This window comes from Ornithorhynchus anatinus, chromosome 6 (assembly GCF_004115215.2).
Source record: "Ornithorhynchus anatinus isolate Pmale09 chromosome 6, mOrnAna1.pri.v4, whole genome shotgun sequence".
Classification (NCBI taxonomy): domain Eukaryota; kingdom Metazoa; phylum Chordata; class Mammalia; order Monotremata; family Ornithorhynchidae; genus Ornithorhynchus; species Ornithorhynchus anatinus.
In genome coordinates this window covers 14841428-14862457 of record NC_041733.1, presented here as the reverse complement: position 1 = coordinate 14862457, position 21030 = coordinate 14841428, and the positions used below count along the sequence as shown (strand labels likewise).

Here is a 21030-nt window from a genome sequence, read left to right as displayed (position 1 = left end):
GTCCCACCCACTCTCAATTCTCTCTCCTCCCATTTACCAGAATAGTGTTGTTGGAACGTTAGTCTGGTGACATGTCACGGCATGGTGACCACCTAAAGGTTCTGCGTTCCTTGAAGGAAGGCCCCTGGAAGTGAGGAAGATGCCTCGGGCATCTTCAGGGAAGCAGCACGACATAGCGGATAGAGCACGGCCCTGAAAGTCAGAAGGTCGTGTGTTCTAATTCCGGCTCTGCCACCTGTCTGCTGTGTGGCCTTCTCTATGCCTCAGTTACCTCATCTGTAAAATAATATTAAGAATAATTATAATAGTAGTGGCCTTTGTTAAGCACTCACCTCGTGCCAAGCACTGTTCTAAATGTTAGGGCAGATTCAGGGACACAGTCCCTCTCCCATATAGGGCTCACAGTCTTAATCCCCATTTTACAGCTGAGGTAACTGAGGCACAGAGAAGCAAAGTGACTTGCCCAAGTTCACACAGCAGACAAGTGGAGGAGCCGGGATTAGAACCCAGGTCCTACGGCTCCCAAACTCGTACTCTTGCCGCTAGGCCGTGTGGATTGAGCCTGCGAGCCCGACACTCTTGCTTGTGGACGGATGCTTGTGTCCACCCCAGCTCTTAGTACAGTGCCTGGAGCTTAGTAAGCATTTAACAAATACCACAATTATTATTTAGGGACTGACAGGAAGTCTGGGTCCGCCATGGCCGCACAGATCTGGACACCTCCACTCCCCTCCACAAAGTCAGTTGCTAAGCAACCAGCTGGCAAAGCACTGGCAAGTATTAGGGGATTTCCCATCACTTCAGGCTCTGAAGTCCTTAAAGAAACCAGTGGAGACCTTCCTGTCCCCTGGAGGATAAGCCGGGTTGGGGCAAGAAAGAGGAAAGAGGTAGGAGGGGGGGATGCCTTTTACGGGGGGGGGGGGGCGAGGTCCTTTCAGAGAGCTACAGAAAGCCCTCCCTCCTCACACTGTTTCCTTGATTCTGCTGACAACCTGACTTCTTGGGGCAGAGCATCACAGTTTGCTACCTGAGTTGTTCAAAATGTTTTTGGGAAACCATCAATAGGGTCTTTGTTCATGGAACAGACGGCTGCCTGTGGACATCGTGACGGAACAGTAGAGTCTTTCTCTGGAGCCCAGACCAAAGTAAAACAAACACGGCAAATGCAAAACACCAAAATATATTGTTGCTTTTCTAAACTGGACGAACTGCAGAATAAATTTGGGTTCTAGTTGGTTCCTAAACACTCAGACTTTCTCTCTCCAAACCACATACCAGATTTCAACCCAGAGGAGCCCCAAGGGCTTGGACAGTGCCTGTTCAGAAGGAGGTAATAACAGGAAGTTTGTCTAATTGTCATAGCTCACCCTCTGTGGTGCTTACCTCATCTAGATAACAATAATAATAATAATAATGGTATTGTTAAATGCTTACTATGTGGCAAGCACTGTTCTAAGCGCTGGGGTAGATGGAGGGTAATCAGGTTGTCCCACGTGGGGCTCTCACTTTTAATCCCCATTTTACAGATGAGGTAACTGAGACCCAGAAAGATTAAGTGACTTGTCCAAGGTCACACAGTAGACAGGCGGTGAAGCCGGGATTACAACCCACTTCCTCTGACTCCCAAGCCTGTGCTCTTTCCACTAAGCCACACTGCTTCTCTGTCAAAAAAAAAATGGTATTTGTTAAGTGCTTACTATGTGCCAGGCACTATTCTAAGCACTGGGAGAGATACAAGGTAATCAGGTTGTCCCATGTGGGGCTCACAGTCTTAATCCCCATTTTACAAATGAGACAACTGAGGCCCAGAGAAGTTAAGTGATTTGCCCAAAGCCACACTGTTGACAAGTGGCAGACCTCGGATTAGAACCCACAACCTGTGACTTCCAAGCCGGTGCTCTTTCCTTTGAACCACGCTGTTTCTCTTGCCACGGTAGTAAGAGGTGACAAGATCTCAATTTATTCAAGCCCTTAGTTCAGCTTTTATAAAGGACTACATAGAAATCATAAACTCTTCAAACAAACTGCCCTGGGAAAATACCCCGGATAATCAAATAAATGAAATCAAGACTATTCATGGGGCATATGTTATTACTCATCATAGGCAAGTAGGTGAGTGGCTATTTCCAAGGGTGTTCTAGTTTCTCAGAGTACTTTGATTTTTCATGGATTTGCCAAGTGCTTATTATGTTCCAGGCACTGTTCTAAGCACTGGGGTAGATACAAGGTAATCAGGTTGGACACAGTCCACATCCCCCGTAGGGACGTCTTAATCCCCATTTTTTACAGATGAGGGAACTGAGGCACAGAGAAGTGAAGTGACTTGCCCAAGGACACACAGCAGACACGTGGCAGGTGTGGACTAGAACCCAGGTCCTTCTGACTCCCAGGCTCGTGTTCCATCCACGAGGCCATGCCGCTTCTCTGACCTTCCTCAAAGTGCTTACTTTTGCTTCTTCATAGTAGCAGAAGAAACAGCAATTCATAGATACTGCAGAAGCGGACATCTATACCCCAAAACACGGGCTTTGGAGTCAGAGGTCATGGGTTTGAATCCCGGTTCTGCCACTTGTCAGCTGTGTGACTGTGGGCAGGTCACTTAGCTTCTCGGTGGCTCAGTTACCTCATCTGTAAAATGGGGATTAAGACCGTGAGCCGCACGTGGGACAACCTGATTCCCCTGTGTCTACCCCAGCGCTTAGAACGGTGCTCTGCACATAGTAAGCACGTAACAAATACCAACATCATTATTATTATTATTACATTTAGCCGTGCTTCACATTTGAAAATGATGTCCTGGTAGTTTGGCTTAAACGACCTCTGTAAGAATGATAATTTCTACTATAGTCGGTACTTATAGGTTTTCATTCTTTGCTGTGCTGTTGGACATTTGCAATACATGGAGTTTTCTAATGATTTTTGTCCTGTACGGTTCAAGGACAGCAGCCATACGAGAAGGCGGTTGGGGGACCTTTTCTAATACCTTTCCCCTTTCAGGGTGAGCAGTGTATCTTTAAGTAGGCTGATCTCACACCTAAGTTTTTTTGGGGGGGGGTTTTTTGGAATGATACTTGTTATAAATGCTTACTATGTGCCAAGCACTATACTAAGCAGTGGGGGGAAAGCCAAGTCATCATGTTGGACACAGACCCTGTCCCACATGGAGGTCTATATAGGAGGGAATAGGATTTAATCCCCACTTTACAGATGAAGAAACTGAGGCCCAGAGAAGTGAACTGACTTGCCCCAGGCCACACAGCAAACAAGTGGCAGTGCTGGGATTAGAACCCAGGTTCTCCGACTCCCAGGGCTGAGCTCTTTCCACTAGGTCACACCGCTCCTAGGGTTTCTCTGCATAGGGATGCCGTTTCTTCAGCAATCAATAAACTAATCTCCTGGGCTAGCTATCTGCATTGGTCTTCTTTTTAAGGCGACCCACTCTCAAGCTTGATTTGATTTTCCAGTAGTGGGGTTGGACTTTTCTTTTCTACCATAAGCAACAAGAGCGAATGACCATTTGTGCCAGGTTGGGGAAAAAAGCCATCGATCAGTCCATCAGTAGTATTTACTTGGAATTTACTGTGGGCAGAGCACTCTACTAAGCACTCGGGAAAGTACAATACCAAAGAGTTGGTAGACACAATACCTGCCCACAAGGAGCTTACAGTCTCCAGGGTGAGACAAGCATTAAAAGAGATTACAGATAAGGGAAGTAGTAACATATAAGAGTATTTTCATAAGATACTGTGGGGCTGGGGCAAGTATCGAAGTGCTTTAAGGGGTACACAGCCAAATGCATAGTCAAGTCCTGATTTGATTGAACTGGCTAAGAAGAGTGAGATCTGGCAAAAATGACCAGAAAATTGGTCATCTGTATTTGTTTAGGTCCAAAACAAGGTTAAAAAGATTTGCAGGGTCTCAAAGAGAAACTTGAAAGCAAGGATCTCAGTTATACTCTCCCAAACGCTTGGTTGTAAATCATTCAATCGCCGGGTTTTATTGAGCAGTTACCGTGTGCAGATCACTAGACTAAGTGCTTGGGAGAGTACAACGGAGTCGATAGGCATGGTCCCCGCCACTACGAGCTTTCAGTCTAAGGGGAGAGACAGACATTAAAGGAAATTATGGATATACAGGCTGTGAGGCTGAGGGTGGGTGAATAACAAATACTTAAAGGGGTACAGAGGTGCATAGGTGACGCAAAAGGGAGAGGGAGTAGGGAAAATAAGGATTTAGGGAAGGCCTCTTGAAGGAAGCGTGATTTTAATAAGTGATGTTCTGTGGGATATAAAGTGGGAGGGAGTTCCAGGCCAGAAGGAAGACATAGACAAGAGTGAGGTAGACAAACCAGAGGTACAGTGAGTAGGTTGTCAATGGAGGAGGGAAATGTGTGGGTTGGGTTGAAGTAGGAAATCAGTGAAGTAAGATAGGAGGGGGCGAGTTAAGCTGATGGTAGGGAGTTTCTGTTTGATGTGAAGGTTTTTGAAGAGAGGGGAGACTTGAACTGAACTCTTTTTAGAAAAATGACCCAGGGGGCAGAGTCAAGTAAGGACCGGAGTGGAGAGAGTCAGAAGGCAGGGAGGTCAGCCTAAAGAGGCTGCTAATGTAGTCAAGACAGGGTAGGATAAATGCTTAGATTAGCATAGAAGTTTGGATGGAGAAGACAGGACAGATTTTAGCGATGTCGTGAAGGTAGATCCAATGAGATCTGGTGACAGATTGAATATGTGGGTTGTATAAGAGAGGCCGAAGAGAATGCCAGTGTTACGGGCTCGTGAGATAGGAAGGTTCGTGGTGTTGTCCACAGTGATGGGAAAGTCAGGAGGAGGACAGAATTGGGGTGGGAAGATGAGGAGTTCTGTTTTGTATGTGTTCAGTTTGAAGTGTTGGCCAGACAAACAAGTACAGATGTCCTGAAGGCAGGAGGAAATGTGAGACTGCCCTTAAAGGAAATAGAACCTAGTTTCTGAGAGACAGACCTTCCCTCATGCCCACTGGAGCAGAACTTTCAAATACCCAACTTCTCGACCTGCTTGAGACCGTTGCCAGCTGATTGTTACTATTTGAATAAAATATTATCCCTACTGAAAATTCCTCCTCGTTTTTCCCTTCATTTGATTTACTTCAGGTGTTTCCTCCTCATCCAGGATATGTGAAGATAAACATCTCTTGTATCTTTTAGATTTGCTTATGCTATCAACCTTTAATCCATGATTTGATTAACAGAAATAAACAGTGCAGAACTCTGTGGGGAATGCAGGTGATTATTTTCTCCCAACAAACTGGACAAGCCTAGCATTGATTCTGCTTGGTTTGACGATATTATAAGATCCTATTTACAGAGAAATATTTAGCCCGGCAGTTTAGGTTAGTTGTGTTGATAGGTGGGGCCCTTCAAGTAAATGACTCCATCCAGATTCGCTCACCGGTCCTAAACAAATACACTGCTGGACAGCTGAATAATGTTGACTGGATTTTCAGTTTCTCAATGCAGTCGATCCTGGAGACCCAAGCAATCAGGGTAGGGTGTGTGTGTGTGTGTTTGTGTGTGTCTGTGTGTTTGTATATGTGCATGCACATGTACACTGTGTGTGTGTTTATGTGTGTGCAGGCGCGTGTGTGTGTTTGTGTGTGTGGATGTGTGTTTGTGTGCAGAGGAGGGGATGGAAACAGCTGTTTGGTGGTGACAGGGTTAGGTTGGGACAAGGCCGCTTCTGAAGAAAGAACAAAAATCTATTTTCTCTTGAAGCTAGATGAGGAAAGCTTACCGTTGAGTGACAACCTAATGCTAGTAGGGTATTTCCCAGGCAGAGAGGACCAGAATTAGAAGTCTCATCTACCACCAAGCCCACCCCAGGAACCTCGATTCCAACATGCGCGTTTTTGGATTGGCTGCATTTCAGGCTTTTACTCTGCATTTCAGGCTTTAACTCCCATCACCTGGCTGCCGGTTTCGTTCCCCACTCCTCACCACTGCTCCTGCCCTAACCAACCTCAACCTCAACAACCTCTGCCCCTGTCCTCTCCCCCTCCCTTCAGGCTCGTATCTCCTCCTGCCTCCAGGACGTCTCTACCTGGATGTCTGCCCGCCACCTAAAACTCAATGTGACCAAAACTGAGCTCCTCATCTTCCCTCCCAAGCCAGGTCCTCTCCCTGACTTCCCTATCACCGTGGACGGTATGACCATTCTTCCCATCTCTCAGGCCCACGACCTCGCTGTCATTTTTGACTCGGCTCTCTCGTTCACCCCACACATCCGATCCGTCACCGAAACCTGCCGGTCTCACCTCTATAATATCGCCAAGATCTGCCCTTTCCTCTCCACCCAAACGGCTACCTTACTGCTAAGGGCTCTCGTAATATCCCGGCTAGACTACCGTGTCAGCCTTCTCTCCGATCTCCCTTCCTCCTCTCTCGCCCCGCTCCAGTCTACTCTTCACTCCGCTGACCGGCTCGTCTTCCCGCAGAAACGCTCTGGGCCTGTCACTCCCCTTCTTAAAAACCTCCAGTGGTTGCCTATCGACCTCCGCACAAAACACAAACTTCTCACTCTAGGCTTCGAGGCTGTCCATCACCTTGCCCCTTCCTACCTCTCCTCCCTTCTCTCTTTCTACCGCCCACCCCGCACGCTCCGCTCCTCCGCCGCCCACCTCCTCGCCGTCCCCCGTTCTCGCCCATCCCGCCGTCGACCCCCGGGCCACGTCCTCCCGCGGTCCCGGAACGCCCTCCCTCCTCACCTCCGCCAAACTCATTCTCTTCCCCTCTTCAAAGCCCTACTGAGAGCTCACCTCCTCCAAGAAGCCTTCCCACACCGAGCTCCCCTTTTCCCTCTGCTCCCTCTACCCCCCCTTCGCCTCTCCGCAGCTAAACCCTCTTCTCCCCCCTTTCCCTCTGCTCCTCCCCGTCTCCCATTCCATTCCCTCAACACTGTACTCATCTGCTCAACTGTATATATCTTCATTACCCTATTTATTTTGTTAACGAGATGTACATCATCCTGATTCTATTTATTTGCTATTGTTTTAATGAGATGTTCTTCCCCTCGATTCTATTTATTGCCATTTTTCATTGTCTGTCCGTCTCCCCGATTAGACTGCAGGCCCGCCAGAGGGCAGGGACTGTCTCTATCTGTTACCGATTTGTACATTCCAAGTGCCTAGTACAGTGCTCTGCACATAGTGAGCACTCAATAAATACTATTGAATGAATGAATGAACAGTTGGGTATGTGGGTGTATTAGATACTTTCTCTTTCCTCCATTAGAGTGTAAGCTCCTCGTAGGCATGGAATGTTTCTCGGGCTTCTCTTATATCGTACACCATAGCTGCCCATTCCAGTGGGCACTGGGGGATGATGCCCCCCACACCTGTGTGAACTGGACTTGTAAACTTGCTTATGCCAGCTATCAGACAAATCCTGAGAGTTTCCAGTCAGGGTTGAAAAGACCCAAAATGGCAGCTTTCTAAAGCTTCTCCTCTCCCGGTCCTCCTGTCTTGTCTTATGCTGCCAAGTCATCTCTGACCCATAGCAACTCCGTGGACACATCTCTCCCGGAATGCCCCACCTCCAGCTGCAATCGTTCTTGTGGTGGATCCATAGAGTTTTCTTGGTAAAAATATGGAAGAGGTTTACATTGCCTTCTTCCGCGCAGTAAACTCGAATCTCTGCCCTCAACTCTCTCCCGTGCCGCTGCTGCCCAGCACAAGGGACTTTTGACTTGCAGCAGAATGCCTTCCATCCGCCAGCCACTGCCCAAGCCAGGAATGGAATGGTTAGGACTCTGCTGAACTCTCCCTCCCGTAGCCGAGATTGGCGGAGTCCCGGAAACTCTCCAGGTGCCATCCTGAGAGGGGTCCCAGTCGTCACGCCTCCTAAAATCCCCAACTTCTTTTCACCCTCACGTTCAGTATGAAAAGTCAGCAACTTTGCAGTAGGTGCTCGATAAATATCATTACTACAAGTACTGCTTCTACTGGATTCCTCAGAAGAGTCTCCAGAACCCAGGGAGCATCATGGGGGCCGGGGGAGGGTGAAGGCTAAGTTCTTCTACTCTCAATCTGGAGACTTCCTAGGATGGCAGGAACAGTTCTGGAATGAAATGACATGAGTTCAACTCCCAAGAGCCTTAGTCGGCTCCCACGGGAGAAGCAGCATGACCTGGTGGATAGAACCCGAGCCTTGAAGTCAGCGGGACCTGGGTTCCAATCCTAGCAACTGGTCTGCCGAGTGACTTTCGGTGAGTCGCTTTACTTCTCTATACCTCAGTTCCCTCTTCTGTCAAATGGGGATTAAGACTGTGAGCTCCATGTGGGACATGGACTGTGTCCAACCTGATTTGCTTGAATCTGCCTCACGATCACATACAGGCCTACAGGGCTTGTTGCTTGGATTCAAGCAGGAACTTGGACTAGAGAGGTTTAATACCAGATCATTTCTTACTAACTGTAACCTATTAACTTTGATATTGCTGGACATGAGGTAATTAAGGGTAGCGAATGCCAAGTCAGATAACAAGTTGCCAGTCATGATGACTAATAATGTTTGTCCTGTGGTCCTGTGAGCCAGGCCTAGTTGATGGAGTGCCCTGTCTGATGGAAGTTAGATAAATTCACTTCGGGGAATTTGTTTTTTCCCTAAGAATGCATCTGTTGTGGGTCTGGCTCTGTTGATGAGACACAAATTTAAGGTGATTTCTGAGTTTTTCACTGGATGGACCCGTTCTGGGCTTGAACTGTCATTTTCGGGCCGATGTATATTTTCAATTAGGCAGATTATCTGTCAGGATTGGGATGGTTGGGCTAGTTGCGATCTCTGGTAATGGAGTTTGTGTGACATCCCAAATCTGGTGTCTGATCTTTACTGTGGAATTTCATGAGGTCCAACAAACCCAGGTTTTAACGATGATAATGATGTGATGGGGTTCACCACACTGTTCTACTGTTCTACAAGTCTGACTCTATGATGAGTGATCTCTTGGCGAGATTGTGGGATTTTCAGGGATTTTGAGGCATCACAAAGGGATGGGTCCATCCGACTGAAATCGTATATCCATTTTTTTAATGGAATTTGTTAAGTGCTCACTCTGTGGCAGACACTGTTCTAAACACTGGGGTGGATACAAGGTAATCAAGGTGGACACAGTCCGTGTCCCATAGAGCGCACACGGTCTTAAGCCTCATTTTACAGATGAAGTAACTGAGGCACAGAGAAGCGATTCACCCAAGTTCACACAACAGACAAATGGCGGAGTCAGAATTAGAACTCAGTACCTTCTGCAGGGACTGCATGGTATGAAGTATGGTGAAAGACTATACAAGTGGGAATTAGACACGACCCCTGTCCATCAAAGGACTTATCATCTATGAATGTCGATGAATGTCTGCCGTGTCACCTTGGGCAAGTCACTTCTCTGTGCCTCAGTTACCTCATCTTGTAAAATGGGGATTGGGATTGTGAACACCATGTGGGACAGGGACTGTGTCCAACCTGATTAGCTTGTGTCTACCCCAGCGCTCAGTAGACTGCCTGGCTCATAGTAAGCACTTAATAAATACCATATCAAAAATAAATAAGACTATAAACTGCTGGATCTGTAGCTGGATTTTTAGGAAGGCCACTTCCTTGGGCAGTAGATACTTTTTGAAGTAGTGATTGAACATCGAGCCTAAGTGTCAAACCACTGCAAGTTCCGTTCTAGAAGAGCTTTCTGAATAGTTATTGATATACAAAAATGTGTTTCTAAACGGGGAAGAAAAATTAATGGGAGAAAAGATGTACTGTAAACCAGTGGAAACGTACGTGTGGGCAATTTCAGCACAAAACTGTCTCCACTGCGGTGCATGTCGGTGTAAAATTCGTTGAGGAAAGAAAATCAAATAACAACAGGAATAAATGATTTCCCTCGGAGAGATAGGGTTAGTTAATCAATTGCTAATACATTTATTGAGCACCTATTGTACACAGAACGTTTGGGAGGGTACAAATGAGTAAGAAGTATGGTCTCTGCCTTCCAGGAGATTACACTCTAATGGGGATTCTAACAGTTCCAAGCCATTCAACTATAGTTGGAGGGAAAAAATAAACAGTGCTTCTGCTGCTGTAAGAAGAAATACATAGAATAAATTGATGAATAAATCAATTGATCAATGGTATTTATTGAGCCCTTACTGTGTGCGGAGCACTGTATTAAGCACTTGGGGGAGTACAGTGCAATAGTATTGGAAGACACGTTCCCTGCCCATGATGAGTTTATAGTCTAGAGATGTGCTTACAGTCTAAATAAGTGTAGGTTGGTGCTATTAGCTTGTCATGCCCTGAGAAGCAGTGTGGTCTAGTGGATAGAACACGGGCCTGGGAGTCAGAAGGACCTGGGTTCTAGTCCTGGCTCTGCCATCTGTCTGCTGTAAGACCTTGGGCAAGTCGCTTCACTTCTGTGGGCCTCAGTAATTCAAGTATAAACCGGGTATTAAGATTGTGAGCCCAGTGTGGGACAGGGACTGTGTCCAACCTAATTACTTCCTATCTACCTCAGTGCTTAGAACAGTGTCTGCTTCGTAGTAAGCACCTAACAAATGCCTTAGAAAAAAATCCTAAGTGGGAAACGTCTCCTGGAGAAGGTGGATTTTCAAGAGGGCTTTAAAGATGGGGGATGTGAAGGAGGAAAGTTCCAAGCAGGAGAAAGGATCGAGCAAAACAGTCAGAGGTGTGCATCGAGTATGAGGCACAGAGAGTGAGAAGAGTGAGGAGTGTGAGTGCGAGGGGTGTAATGGGAGAAAAGAGATGAAAAGTAAGTGGGAGAGAGTTGAGAGAATGCCCAGGAGTTTCTTCTTGATACAGAGAGAGACATGTGCAACTATTGAAGGGTTCTGAGCAGTGGAGAGACTTGGGCTGCAGCAGAGTTAAGTAGGAAGAGGGAATCTGTACACAATGGAAGACCAGTGAGGAAGCTCATCAGTAGCCCAGTCGGGATACGGCAAGCACTCGGATCACAGAGACGGCTGTTCCGATGCAGAGAAAGAAAGCAGTGATAGGTGGGAGAAACCGACAAGCTTTAGAGGCAGGCTGAATGTGCGAGTTGAAAGATAGCAAAGAGTTGAGGAATCAGGGGTAGAGAGAATAGTAGTGGGGTTGGCAACTATCATTGGAAAGGGTGACATTCCAGTGAGCAATTAGCTTGCTCAGATCTACAACCGAAACCAAGGCGGGGCGGTACGATATTCAGTCTCATACTATAATAAAGACAATTCCTTTATTCTCAGAAGGCAGTGTGAATTGTCTCTTCGGAAATGTCTCCCAAAGGTTCAGTGTCTCAGGCCATTAATCTGAGTTGCCAAGTGGAGATCAGATTCTATCTCTTTTCTTTAATGGGGCCTGGGATTATCTGCATATGAATTTCTCTTACGCTAGCAGTGGGGACAAATTAAGCCTCCCACAGATTCACAGTGCCTGAAAAGTACCAAGCAGTGATAGCTATTCATTCGTCAGTTCCACCCCCAAAAAAATCCATTCTGAGGAAACAATAGCACCTGTGTGGCTGGCTAACCCAAGAGACAATCCGGGCTGCAGCAGCGGTTTGAGAAATATCCGGGGAGGGATACCTCAGGGCTCACTGGAAACCAAAAAGCTACAGCTGTATGTGGGTAGAGGGATGTGCCGTGAATCTGTGATCCAATTTTAGGAAGGACACTAATATTTTAGAAAACTAAATATCAAGCAAGGGTAGGCCCCTTTACTATAACACAATATAAATGATGTCTCCAAACAGACCAGGGATGCAAATAGTTCCAGGGTTTGAAGATGAAATAAGGGTTCCAGCTCCTAGAAAGCACTTCAAGTGGCCTTACTGAGAGGAAAGGAAGAATTAAGAGTGAGAAAACAGATAACTTGCAAGAGTCTAAATGAAGTTTTGGATCAGTGGCAATTAGGCAATTTTTGAAAGAAAGAAAATGTTTTTAATAAGGCCAAAGTGTAGCTCAGTGCTGGAATTCATAGACAAGGCCAATAAATTTACGCATAGAACAGAATCTATAATAACAATAATAATTTTATGGCATTTGTTAAGCATTTACTATGTGCCCAGCACTGTCCTAAGAGCTGGGGCAGATACAAGATACTCAAGTTGGACAGAGTCCTTGTCCCACCTGGGGCTCACAGTCTTAACCCCCACTTTACAGAGGAGGTCACTGAGGCACAGAGAAGTGAAGTGACTTGCCCAAGGTCACACAGCAGACAAGTGGCAGAGTCAGGATTAGAACCCGGGTCCTTCGGATGCCCAGGCCTGTGCAGCATCCTCTAGGCCACGCTGCTTCTACTGGGGTTTTACATATAAAACCTTAAAAATAGTATAGTAGACTTTACAAAGAAACAGACGAGGGCAACGAAAATGACCAGGGAGATGAAGTTGTTTTTGCAGAACCTGCTGAAAACCAAAGACTCTGCAGTCAGGGAAGAGGATTAGCTGAGCGAAGATATGATCGAAGTTTACAAAATAATGGATGACTGGACCAGATAAACATAGAATTAGTGTTCCCGGTATCCCCTATCCAGAGGGAAGACTAGCGTTGGTAGGTTCAAAGAAACCAAATAGGAATAGTTTGAGCTTAAGAAATTTGTTACGCCAAAATGTGACGCGAGGAGAACATAACAGGTGGTTCGAGAAGAGTTCGTATAAATGAATGAGAAAAGTTCATAATGTGATTCTGAAGGGAAAGCTATGGTTTAAGAGAGAAAAGTTCGCGATGCTATATGGTACATCCATACGTATTAGGATGGATGTCGAAGTGCGTGACCAATACACGGTTCCTCGGAGACTCCTTTGTTGCCACTGTGGGAGACGAAGTACTGGGTTGGGTGGGAGGACCGTATATCTAACTCCGTAATGGCCTTTCTTTTGTCCTTTTGCTTAGGAACCTCAAATGATGCCCACGCCGGGGAGAAGATCAGCCAGACCACAGTGAATAGGCCAACTAGGGAAGGCAAAACAGAGGGCACCAAGAGCAAAGTTCTGCCATTTCATAAACGTTCAGTTTTGCGCATTTCATTTTTCTGTGCAGTTACTGAAGATTCTCAAGTCTCATGGACCTCTTCTAATACATTTAAACTTGACTAAAAAAGTATACTTTTCTGACCAATTAAAAGAATAACAGGTGACTCATCTTGAGGAAGGAGAGGGAAGCAGAGACCATCATTCTGAATCAAGGATCCAGCTAGGTTTAAGCCAGCGCTGGGCACAATTAGTTTTCTAATTTGAACAGTGGTTTCACCACCCACTTCTCCTCGGATTCTCCTACAACGACACGTCACCAAATCCCTTCCGCTTCTTCAGAGCTTCACATCTTCCTCTTCGGTGCCAAATCCTCCATTGGCGTACGAAGCCTCGGCTAGGCCGTCTGGGCTGGCCGTGGGCTTTCCATTCGAAACGGCTCCCAGGGGCCGTTGCGGGGAATGTTTTTCCTCCTCGGAGACCGTGCTGGTCTGACCCAGACTTTGATTCCTTTGCACTCTCTCCAGGATCTGTAAGACCTAAAGTGGATAATAATAATAATAATAAAAATGTTGGTATTCGTTAAGCGCTTACTATGTGCAGAGCACTGTTCTAAGCGCCGGGGGAGATACAGGGTCATCAGGATGTCCCACGTGAGGCTCACAGTCTTAATCCCCATTTTACAGATGAGGTAACTGAGGCATAGCGAAGTTTAGTGACTTGCCCACAGTCACCCAGCTGCCAGGTGTCAGAGCCGGGATTCGAACCCACGACTCCTCTGACTCCCAAGCCCGGGCTCTTTCCACTGAGCCACGCTGCTTCTCTATAAAAAGGCTCGTGAAGGATAAAAAGGCTTGTGAAGTTCTCTACTCTTGCTATTCCGATACCTCTTTCTTTCACGGACCCACTCACCTAGTTCAAGTCTGTTGTTCTGATCGATCTCCATATCAGTGAGGCCCAAGATATTTTCCCTTGCCACTACCAGAAGCAGAAGGCTAGCCTTTTGGCTACTGAATCTAGGCTGCTGTGTCCAAACTGAAGCTTCGCGAGCTATTCTGCTGTCCAGGGACACTAGAGAGCAGCGTGGACTAAATGTATTTGCTTCTGTATGGATTTTCATATCCTCTTCCTGCCCCCATTTGTTTCAAAGAAATAATAATAACGGTAATAACAACGGTACTTGTTAAGCGATTACTAAGGGCCAAGCACTGTTCTAAGCACTGAGGTAGGGACAGATTAACCAGATTGGACACAGTCCCTGTTCCACACTGGGCTCACCCTTGGCCAAACTACTTACCTACTCTATGCCTCAGTTATCTCACCTGTGAAATGGGGATTATGACTGTGAGCACCACGCGGGACAACCTGATTACCTTGTATCTTCCCCAGTGCTTAGAACGGTGCTTGGCATGTACGAATACCATCATTATTATTGACCCCCATTTTTTACAGATGAGGTAACTGAGGCCCAGAGAAGTTAAGTGTCTTGCCCAAGGTCAGACAGATGGTGGAACCAGGATTAGAACCCATGATCTTCTGACTTCCAGGTCCGTGCTCCAGCCACCGCACCACGTTGCCTCCTTGGTCTCTTCCTATGACTGTTTGAGTACGGTCTTGCCTAGAGGCAGAGGAATGGAGCAGATGACCTCTTGAGGAGTTCCCCAGTCTTAGAGTTCTGCGTCTGGGTTGCTCTTAGGATCCTGATCCTAAGAGTTATCACGTTCCAGGGTGGAGAATGAGGGAGGACGGGGCTTGACAGTCAGAGGTTAAAGCTAAAGAGGATCGAGGGCACGGCCAGGATCCGAGCTCTGATCCCCTCCTTCCGTGCGTAGCCCCTCAGTGAGGGAACGTGGAAAAAAACCAAAAACCATTTGCCTCGGAGCCTGGTGTCCCAGATGAGTCATTAAGTCTGGGGCAGAGGATCTCATCCATCTCATCTGGTCATCGGTCCCGCCCCACCCTGCCGGTGATCCAACCCTCATTCTATTAAGGAGGTGACGATCCAATCAATTTTACCTGAGATTTGGGAACAATGCCAACTCTGAAGAATCCAATGTTCCCACTCTCGATCTTGGTGCAGTCCACAACAGTAGAAGCAATGTTCTCCGGAGATGGCCCGGCGCAGAGGACCCCATCGACCTAAATGACCACGGAACGGGCGACATCTTAGGGCTCAATCTTACCTGCAGTTAAGTAGGTCAGGTTTTCCTTGTTTCCAACGGCCTCAGAAATAGAATCGAAGCTCGTTAGTACTGTCGTATGTGTCCACATTTACTTCCTCTCCACCTTACGCTCCGCGGAGGCTGTTGACCTATTCCTGCCCAAGGCTGTGTTCTAGAAGAAAACCTGTTTTTTTGGTGTTAGACCCGTGAGGTGAGTGAGCGCTAACATTTCACCTTTTCTTTGTAGGTGGCATCGATTTCTTTTCTAAATGGCATAGGGCATTTCTAAATACCAACAAACTAACCTACTTGCCGTCCCTCGATCTCGTCTGTTTCACCGCAGACCTCTTGCCCGCATCTTCCATCTGGCCTGGAACGTCCTCCCTCTTCCTATCCAGCAGACAATGGCTCTCCCCACCTTCAAATCATTATTGAAGGCACCTCTCCTCCGAGGGGCCTTCCCCGACTAAATCCTCATGTCCTCTTCTCCCACGCTCTTCTGTGTGGTCCCGATTTACTCCCTTTTGATCAGCTACCATGCCGTAGTAGATAGGCCACAGGACCGGAAGTCAGAAGGTTATGAGTTCTAATCCTAGCTCCACCACTTGTGCGCTGTGTGACTTGGAGCAAATCACTTCACTTCTCGCTGCCTCAGTAACCTCATCTGTAAAATGGGGATTGAGACTGTGAGCTCCACATGGGACAGAGACTATGTCTAACCCGATTGGTTTGTATCCACCCTAGGTCTTAGTTAAGTGCCTGGTATATAATAAGCGCTTAATAAATACCGCTATTATTATATCCATAATTTATATTGATGTCTGTTTCCCCCTCCGGATTGTAAGCTCACTGTGGGCAGGGGATGTGCCTACCGATTCCGTTATTTTATACTCTGCCACGCTCTTAGTACCGTGCTTTGCACGTACTAGGCACTCGATCAATACCGTTGATTAATTGATTGATATCATTGCCACACATCTATACCAGCATTGGTGGGTAAGGGAATGGAGTTCTTTTAAAAGCATAACAATAATAATTGTTAAGCGTTTACTCTGTGCCGAGCATTCTCCTAAATGCTGGGCTGGATACAAGCAAATTGGGCTGGACAGAGTCCCCGTACCGTAGTCTTAATTCCCACTTTACCGATGAGGAAACTGAGGCCCAGAACAGTGAAATGACTTGGCCAGGATCACACAGCAGACAAGTGGCAGAGTCAGGATTAGAACCCAGGTTCTTCTGCCTGCCAGGCCCTGCTCTATCCACGCAGCCACCTGCTTCTCAAGGATTTGTAAGACTTTAATTTCAGATCCCAGCAGTCCCAGGTCAGAAATGTATAATTAAACTACAGTTACATGGACTTCTAAAAGGGGGCTCCGCCCTTCATCCCAGGAAAAGCAGCTCAAGGCATTTTCAGACTCAGGATCCTGGACTATTTTGTCCTCCAACACACGGGCCAGTTAGGCACCCTCGATTCAACCGGATTTACCGAGCACGTACCGGGTGCGAGACACTGCACGCGGGCTCCGCATCTTACCTTGTCTCCCAGCTTGGCGTAGACCTGATCGTGGTGGGTGGTGTCCGCTTCTCCGGTAGGATTGGCTGAGGTGACCGCAACGGGCCCAACCTGGGATTGTAAAATACGGATCAACGGGGTGAACTCGACAGTGAATATGGAGCAAACGGTCCCATTTCCTCAACTGTAAAATGGGATAAAATTGTGGTTCTTCCTCTGAGTGTGCGAGGCTCGAGTGGGACAAGGACCGTGACCTGATTATCTTGTATCTGGTCCCAACGCTCGGCGTGTAGTGAGCACTTAACAAATACCACCAGTCAGTGGTATTTATTGAGCACTTACCGTGTGCAGAGTACTGTACTAAGCGCTTGGAGGAGTGCAGTAGAGTAAGTAGACGGCTCTTGCCTTCAAGGGATTTTCAACGTAGCGGGGAAGACAGACATTAAAATAAGTTACGGGCGAGGGAAATGACGGAATATAAGGATGTGAATATAAGGGCTCGTGGGGAGTGCGGTGAAGGGGAACAGACTCCGGTGTGAAGGTGGCGTAGTAAGGAGGAAGACTGTAGGCTGGAGGGCGGGGTTGAGAGATTAATCAGAGAAGGCTTCCTGGAGGAGATATGATTTTAGTAGTGCTTTGAAAAGTAGGAGAGCGGTGGCCCGTTAGGAATGACTTCATGAATAATAATAATTATGGTATCTGTTCAGCCCTTACTATGTGCCAAGCACTGTTCTAAGCGCTGGGGGGGGGGGATACAGGGTGATCAGGTTGTCCCTCGTGGGGCTCACAGTCTTAATCCCCATTTTACAGATGAGGTCGCTGAGGCACAGAGCCTTTAAGCGGCTTGCCCAAGGTCAAACAGCGGACAAGCGGCAGAGCCGGGATTAGAACCCACATCCTCTGACTCCCAGGCCCGGGCTCTTTCCACTAAGCCACGCTCTTTCTCATTACAGTGACATCAGACACCATCGTTACGAAGCAAAGAGTTCAGAAAAACTTACCAGGTCGATGAGGTGAGTGGTGACTGAACAGTCGGGGATCCGGATAGCAATGCTCCGAGGAGTGCCGACATATCTAGCGGAGGTTTTCAGCCCCAGCTGGTCGATCCAATCCCCTGTGGGTGAAACAGCCGGGGAATCAATCAGCCGCAGGGGCGAGCTGGGAAACCTCCCCTTACGGACCCGATTCCAGAAGCCCTAGGAATTTCAGGGACAAGTGGGCAACTCGGTGGGACGGTGACCTCAAAGGTCTTAGGTTATCATCCGTCAGGCCAAATCGCCCTGAAGCAGCGTGGCTCGGCGGAAGGAGCACGGGCTTGGGAGTCGGAGGTCATGAGTTCGAATCCCGGCTCTGCCACCTGTCGGCCGTGCGACTGTGGGCGAGTCGCTTCACTTCTCTGGGCCTCAGTGACCTCATCTGGAAAATGGGGATTGATTGTGAGCCTCACGTGGGACGACCCGATGACCCTGTATCTACCCCAGCGCTTAGGACGGTGCTCGGCACGTAGTGAGCGCTTAACAAATACCGACATTATTAAATGCCTGCGGCGGTTCTGAGGGAAGGACGGGGCTCCGTGGAAAGATCACGGGCTTTGGGGTCAGAGGCCGTGGGTTCGAATCCCGGCTCGGCCGCCTGTCAGCCGTGCGACTGTGGGCGAGTCGCTTCACTTCTCTGGGCCTCAGTGACCTCATCTGGAAAATGGGGATTGAGACCGTGAGCCCCACGTGGGACAACCTGATTCCCCTGTGTCTACCCCAGCGCTTAGGACGGTGCTCGGCACGTAGTAAGCGCTTAACAAATACCAACATTATTATTCTAACTACCGCTGGAGGTGATTAGGTCTCTGCTCTGCACACTGCAGATGCTCAATCGATCCTACTGATCGATTTGAGACCGGATCGTTCTGAGGAGTAAGGGGAGAAGACGGTTTTCATCCTGAGTGTGAGGGTCAAAGGGAGGGGCGGAAGGTTTTTTGTTGTTTTTTTTTTTTAAGAGAGCCATCAGCAGGCTTTAAAGGGACACAGAGGACCAGTTTGGGGTCTTTACGTCCCCTGCTCTTAACTCTTTCGGTCCTACCCAGAAGCTCTCAGAAAGAACTAGAATGAACAATGAAGGTTGTGATCGAAGCCCAGCAAAAATAAGGACTTTGTCTCAACATCTGGCAACCATAGAGAAGCAGCGTGGCTCAGTGGAAAGAGCCAGGGCTTGGGAGTCAGAGGTCATGGGTTCAAATTCCGGCTCCGCCGCTTGTCCGCTGTGTGACTTTGGACAAGTCACTTAACTTCTCTGTGCCTCGGTTACCTCATCTATAAAATGGGGATTAAGACTGTGAGCCCCACGTGGGACCACCCGAATACCTTGTATCCTCCCCAGCGCTTAGAACGGTGCTTTGCACATAATAAGGACTTAACAAATACCATCCTCCTCATCGTCAGCGCGGTGGTTTAGACTACAATAATCCCTTTGTTTTGATGCTACTGAGGCTAGTAGAAAATGGAAAAGCCGGCTAAGGACTTTCTCCGCTCTCTGGATCTCTGGGGCTTGGGAACTGAGGGCCACCATAGGGGCTGAATCCCCGGCCCACCACCGAAAAATACGTACCCCTTTAATATTCTTCTTGGAAAAGTGATGCCTTTATGCTTTAACCTTCAAACCTGAGCAGGGAGCAACACGTCCTAATGGAAAAAGCACTGGCCTGGGAGTCAGAGGCCCTGGGTTCTAATCCCCGCTCCCCCACTTGAGGGCTGCATGATCTTGGGCGAGTCACTAAACTGCCCTCTGCCTTAGTTTCCTTATCTGTAAATTGGGGATTAAACCCCATTCCCTCCTTCTTAGACCGTGAGCCCCATATGGAATAGGGACGGTGTCCAACCCGAATATCTTGAATCTACCTCAGCTCTTAGTACAGTGCTTGGCACCTAGTCAGCGTTTAACAAATACCATATTACTCTTATTGAGCTGCCCGTCATGGGGCCGGGGCGGGGGGGTGGGGGGCGGGAACTATACCCTCCTTCAACCACACTCTGGTTCTTTCCGGCACTTCCATGCCAGCAGGCAGCGATGCGCTCTCTTTACACCAAAAGATCGTTCCGAAGGAGCGTGTTTCCCGTCATCCCACTCTGAAAACACAACCTCCCTGGGAACTCTGGCAAAAGATGGTTCTCTTCACAATCCCCGCTGTGCTCCCTGCCTCGTCAGAAACACCACCCTGGGACCCATTACACAAGTCCATGTTGTTCCCCAACCCGCTACTCATTAAACCATATCTGAAGTCCTCTTCCTCCTTTCCCTTTCTGTGTGTTCTGGCAAGGGCCCGGATGCCTCGAGATGGGCTTGGCTTTATTTTACAAGGAAGAAAGTTGCAGCGAATCTCCCCGAAGCAGGTATTGTTCTTTTGTTCGGCTTGGGTAATTATCTCTGCGTGACATTGGATACAAACAGGTATTCCATTTTTGGAAAAGGAAATCTAGTTCCCGATTAGCACCGCTTGGCCGTACACAGGTTAGAAGGCAATTGCTTTGTAACCCTCTAAAATGCAATTATGGAAACCCATAATTACAGGGTGTAATTTACTGGGCTGGGCAGCCATTATGCAAATGACCAAGAAAAATGACCCAGCCTTCATGGTCTTGCAAGCTAAAGTGTTGCTGTGTTTTTTTTAAAAAAATTTCCTTTAGGAATACAGACTGCATGCCGTGGAAGTTTTCCATAAATTATAGGCTCAAAAATGGCTATCTTCCCTCACCTACGTTAATTAACGAAAGCTCTCTTCCCCCTGTTGGAATATGTGCTTCCTCAAGTTGTCGGGCCACATCTGCTGTTGAACATCTGGCATTTCGGAGGAGTTTCTGCCTCCGGGGCTCCATCTGGAAAACGGAGACCCTGGAAACCGGCCACGGCCGTGCTATCGCTGACGCTTTGGGCCGTGCAGATTGGAAAGTGGGAAGGGAGCGGATGGGGAACTCAGTGCCCGAGAAAGCAGAGTTACCAGCCCGATGACCCACCCCCCAAGAGGGACGAGCTACCACGCGGGAAAATTCTCTGAAGACCCCAGTGCACTTTTCAAACTGTTGCTGGAGGAGGAAACATGGCCGAGTGGAAAGAGCAAAGGATTGAGAGGTGGAGATTTGTGTCCCAGCTCTGCTGCTCACCTAACGGAGGAGCAGCGTGTCCTAGTGGATAAAGCACGGGCCTGGGAGCCAGAAGGTCCTGAGTTCTAGCCACTTATCTGCTGTGTGACCTTGGGCAAATCATTTAACTTCTCTGGGCCTCAGTTACCTCGTCTGTAAAATGGGGATTAAGACTGGGAGCCCCATGTGGGAAATGGACTGTGACTAAACCGAATAGCTTGTCCCTACCTCAGGGCTTAGAA

At 47.9% G+C, this 21030-nt stretch overlaps 1 protein-coding gene and 1 long non-coding RNA gene across 2 annotated transcripts in view; one reads left to right on the top strand and one right to left on the bottom strand.

Moving 5' to 3' along the window:
* Positions 1-12281: 12281 nt before the first annotated feature.
* Positions 12282-21030, bottom strand: part of LOC100084527 — a 24635-nt gene continuing 15886 nt past the window's right edge. Inside the window, exons 6-9 of the mRNA XM_007671582.2 lie at positions 17660-17772; positions 16680-16769; positions 15000-15122; positions 12282-13522 (exon numbers count right to left, since the gene is read on the bottom strand). Coding sequence (XP_007669772.2) covers positions 13322-13522; positions 15000-15122; positions 16680-16769; positions 17660-17772 — 527 coding nt within the window. The 3' untranslated portion in view covers positions 12282-13321. The remainder of the gene's footprint in view (positions 13523-14999; positions 15123-16679; positions 16770-17659; positions 17773-21030) is intronic.
* LOC120638459 lies at positions 15112-20041 on the top strand. The gene is made up of 3 exons (XR_005660131.1): positions 15112-15356; positions 17612-17671; positions 19969-20041. It is a non-coding gene; the product is annotated as an uncharacterized LOC120638459 (long non-coding RNA).